Source organism: Benincasa hispida, chromosome 12 (genome assembly GCF_009727055.1).
Source record: "Benincasa hispida cultivar B227 chromosome 12, ASM972705v1, whole genome shotgun sequence".
NCBI classification, from domain to species: domain Eukaryota; kingdom Viridiplantae; phylum Streptophyta; class Magnoliopsida; order Cucurbitales; family Cucurbitaceae; genus Benincasa; species Benincasa hispida.
This window is the reverse complement of record NC_052360.1, coordinates 60,170,908-60,175,572: the sequence shown is the minus strand read 5'-3', so window position 1 is coordinate 60,175,572 and position 4,665 is coordinate 60,170,908. Positions and strand designations below refer to the sequence as shown.

The 4,665-nt window shown below is 42.2% G+C and overlaps 1 protein-coding gene across 1 annotated transcript; it reads right to left on the bottom strand.

Annotated features, from left to right (window-relative positions):
• Positions 1-986: 986 nt before the first annotated feature.
• Positions 987-4,103, bottom strand: LOC120092879 (pollen-specific leucine-rich repeat extensin-like protein 3). The gene is made up of 5 exons (XM_039051123.1): positions 2,004-4,103; positions 1,864-1,953; positions 1,722-1,729; positions 1,306-1,423; positions 987-1,246 (listed from the first exon to the last, which is right to left on the bottom strand). Exons 1-5 carry the CDS (start codon positions 3,778-3,780, stop codon positions 987-989), a joined length of 2,253 nt encoding a protein of 750 aa, XP_038907051.1. The 5' UTR covers positions 3,781-4,103.
• Positions 4,104-4,665: the final 562 nt, after the last annotated feature.

Below are 4,665 nucleotides of genomic sequence, written 5' to 3'. Positions count from 1 at the left end.
GTATTATATACACGATCATTTAAATAGTTATTTATATTCTACACGATCGTGAAGTAGAATATAAAAGATCATTTATATAATAATAAACGATTGTTGTGTATTATATAAACGATAGATTAAATAATACTAAACGATCGTTCATATAATACTAAACAAGCATTTATATTGTAATGAACGATCGTCTATCTATTGCTATACGGTTGTTCATTCAATACTATCATCTATACATTCTCTCTGTTTCTAGATCTGACGAACGAATCTTCCTCTATATCCAAAGACACTATGAAAGGAATAAAAATGAAAGCTATCGACAATGAGGATGTTGTACTCGAACTCTACGAGAACAATGAGAGAATGAAACGTGTTTAACAAAAAGTGAATAACTAAAATTGACCTTCCATTCTTGATATCAATATTATTGAATGCTATTGGTAGAATATTAGTTGGGAATAAATGTGTTGGTAGAATGTTAGTGTTGCATTGAATACATATTGAATGACGAGCTGAAGAAACCGTTAAAGGAAGAAGAAATGTGGCATGATATGAGGAGTTTTTTAAATTAATGGTAAAATTGGTATTTCATATAACGAAAAGGTCAATTGTAGATAATTTTTTAGGGAGAGGTCATCAAATTTTTGGGATTTGGGTTATTCGTGAAAGTTTCCTGTAGAAATGTACATACATTTTAATGATTATTTGGTAGTATTGATTAGTTATCACATGGGCATTATCTTGTCATGACACACTCAATATACAATTCAATGATATATAAAAATACCAATATTTTTATTCAACAAGTGGGTAAAATTTTTCTCTCATTTCAGTAAAAAGAAGCAATAAGAAAAATTAAAGATTAAAGGCAAAGATATATGATGAAGAAATGATATTTTGAATTTCATCGTGGAGTAAATAAGGATACAAATGAACGTGTAGTCATCAAACTAATGGCTCTCAATAAAATTTGGGATTGTTGAAGATGGGACTCCTCAATAACCATGAAATAGTGGTGGAGGCGGTGATGCGTATTCGGAGCCGATATTTGTTGGGAGGATGACGTCCTCGAATGTTGGTGGTGGAGAAGAACAGGGAGGAGGAGGAGGAGATGCAGTTGGAGGTGGTGGAGAATGGACTGTTGGCGATGGGGAGTAAACAGGTGATGGTGGAGAATGAACCGGTGGGGGTGGGGAGTGGACCGGTGGGTGTAGGGAGTGAACCAGTAGAGGTGGGGAATGAACGGGAGGGGGGGTAGGGAGTGGACCGATGGTGGAGAAGAGTCGATAGGGGGTAGTCGGGAGTGGACTGGTGGTGGAGTAGAGTGGACAGGGGGTGAGGGGGAGTGAATCGGTGGTGGAGGATAGTGGATAGGGAATGGTGGGGAGGGAATCGATGGTGGAGGAGAATGGACAGGGCGTGGTGGGGAATGCTAGTGGAGGAGGAGAATGGACTGGCAATGGTGGGGAATGGATTGAGGGAGGCGGTGAGTGAACGTGGGCATTATCTTGTCATGATGCACTCAACGTACAATTCAATGATATATAAAAATACCAATATTTTTATTCAACCAGTTAAGTGGGTAAATTTTTTATCTTCATTTCAATAAAAAGAAGCTACATCAATAAGAAAAATTAAAGATTAAAGGCAAAGATATATGATGAAGAAATAATATTTTGAATTTCATCGTGGAGTAAATAGGAATACAAATGAACGTGTAGTCATGAAACTAATGGCTCTCAATAAAATTTGGGATTGTTGGAGATGAGACTCTTCAATAACCAGGAAACAGTGGTGGAGGCGGTGATGCGTATTCGAAACCGATATTTGGTGGGAGGATGACGTCCTCGAATGTTGGTGGTGGAGAAGAACCGGGAGGAGGAGGAGATGCAGTTGGAGGTGGTGGAGAATGGACTGGTGGCGGCGGAGAGTGCACCGGCGGGGGTGGAGAGTGGACCGGGGCTGTCTCTTATACACATCTAGATGTGTATAAGAGACAGGTGGAGAAGAACTGGGAGGAGGAGGAGGAGATGCAGTTGGAGGTGGTGGAGAATGGACTGGTGGCGGCGGAGAGTGCATCGGTGGTGGTGGAGAGTGGACCGGTGGTGGTGGAGAGTGGACCGGTGGTGGTGGAGAATGGACCGGTGGTGGAGGAGAGTGGACAGGGGGTGGTGGGGAGTGGACAGGTGGTGGAGGAGAGTGGACAGGTGGTGGAGGAGAGTGAACCGGTGGTGGAGGAGAATGGACAGGGGGTGGTGGGGAATGAACTGGTGGGGGAGGAGAATGGACTGGTGGTGGCGGGGAATGGACTGGTGGAGCCGGTGAGTGAACGTGGAGTGGTGGTGAGTGAACTGGTGGTTCGGGAGATTCAGCCAGGGATGGAACTGGTGCTCCAACTGTAGGTGGTGAGGACGGAACGGGGGATGGTGCTAATGATGGAACGGAGGTCTCACTTGGAGAAGGTGGAGTTCCAACTTCTGGGACAGAGGTGTCGATCGAGTCCGGTGGAGAGGTCACCGGAGGTGGTGGAGGCCTATGTCTCGGCGATGGAGATTGATCAAATGGATCCTCAGGAGTCATCGGCACCTCGGGAGAACCCGACCCACCACAGTTTCCACAGTCCACTGATTTCTTCAAGACAACGCTACATTTATTTGCATCTCTTTGCTCCGGTCGATTTGCCAAACAATTTTGAACATCATCATAGTGCTTCTCAGATCCCTTAGATTCAACACACGCCGCATCTTCTCCATCAAAATAATTAAAGGAGAAAGTGAAGTTAGCCAATTTGGGCAACTTGCAAAGGCCTCCAGAAACAGAGCCCCTCAGTTCATTGTTACTAACGTCGATAATCTCCAAGTTTTGAAGGCTCGATAAGGATTCAGGCAAGTGTCCGATGAAGCCATTGGCGCTGGCATCGAATACAGTGAGATTGATGAGTTTTCCGATCTCAGGTGGGAAACAGCCGCCGAGCTTGTTGCCGATGAAGAGGATCTGGTTGAGGTTGGACATGTGGCCAATGGTGTTGGGAATGCAGCCGTGGAATTCGTTGTTGGCGAAGGAGACAACGGAGACGGTGGAGTTTCCGATGGTTTCGGGGATCAAGGAGGTGAATCTGTTGTTGTTTAAGAAGATGGCATCGAACTCCTTGGTGAAGAGTGTGGAGGGGATTTCTCCTTCGAAGTCATTGTACCTGAGATCAAGGAACTTAGCACTGGGCCATTCAAGGACGACAAGAGGAAAATGGCCGACGAAGCGGTTGTTGCTGACATCGAACTCAAACATGAGAACGAGCTTGGAGAAGCTGGAAGGAATGATTCCACAGAACCTGTTGGAGTTGATATGGAAGAGAGCCAAATCGGTCATAAGGCCAATTTCCGGCGGCAAGTACCCTGCAATGTCACCATGGTTCAAATCAATGCCAGCCACAACCTCGATATTTGGGTCATCGAGCGCCGGAGCACAGAAGACGCCGTTGTAAGAACAGACATCGGCGCCAACCCAATTGGCGGTAATGTTCTGGGGGTCGGAATAGATGGCCAATTTCCAAGCCTGAAGGGCTACATAAGCCTTCTCCAACCTCTCATTTGGAAAAGTGTCAGGAATGTCAAGTTGGTATTTGTAGTCATCTGGGAGTTGATCGTGTTCTTTGAGAGCCAAGAGTTGACGACGAGTGAGATACGAAGCTTCGGCTTCAGTGACAGAGACGGAGAGAGATGGCAGAGAGAAGAAAAGGAAGAGGAAGAGAAAGCAGGCATGAATAGCTTGCTTTCTGTGAAGAGAAGCCATGGTGAAATGGGTTGTCGCTGTGTGGGATTATGGGACCCCACTTTCCCCCTTTTAAACTACCTTTCTTTCCCTTTTTTGGTTCGTTCGTCAATTTGGTTGCAAATGGATATGTGGATTGAAATTTATTTTCGGGTTATGCCAATTCATTGTGCTCCCTTTTTTGGCTTCTGTTTGTTTCTGGTCTTCCGCACTTTTTTGCTTTCTTTAGGATCCATAGACCATAGCTTCGTCAAATGGATTAAACTTTTTTCTTTTTTTTCTTTTTTTCGCTTCCCATTCATTGATTTTTTATTCCCAATTACTTTTTTATATTCATTCTCTTAACTTACACCTTACAACTTCCTAAACTTTCTTCAACTTTTATAAAATTTCTAATTCGTCTATCTATTTTCAATTATATAATAAGTCTCTGAACTTTAAAAAGCGAACTCCAAATGTATACAATCGACTTTTATGTGTATCATGTAATCAATTTTTTCTTTTCAATATTGGTGAGCATTCGAGCCTACATGATGGATTGAACTCATCCTCTTTTTAGTTCAATTCATGATGATTAGATCATGTTAGATATATTTGATATACTATGTTAAATAAACCAAATACAACATGCCAATTACTAATAATATTTTATAATGCATGTATGAGATATATAGAAATTTATAGTATAAACATATTTCTTTATGATTATTTTAAGCATGACAAAATTAGAGATGAAAGTCTCGATATCAATGGTCAAATTACTCATCACAAATATTTGATGTTGAGATGTACTTGGGGCGTTATATATTTGAGTTATTCTCATCGGATGAATTTTTCTGAATTTATAATGGTTATGTATAATTGAATTACTCAATGGTAAAAAAGGTTGAAATATATATGTATACG

Bases quoted from the DNA above. Each gene is read 5' to 3' on its own strand.
- LOC120092879 (XM_039051123.1), bottom strand. From the start codon at position 3,780: ATGGCTTCTCTTCACAGAAAGCAAGCTATTCATGCCTGCTTTCTCTTC. The intron at 1,954-2,003 runs GTTCTTCTCCAC...TATAAGAGACAG, and splicing joins ATCTCCTCCTCCTCCTCCCA to CCCCGGTCCACTCTCCACCC. The intron at 1,247-1,305 runs CACCAGTCCACT...GTCCACTCCCTA, and splicing joins CCCTGTCCACTCTACTCCAC to CCCCCCCTCCCGTTCATTCC.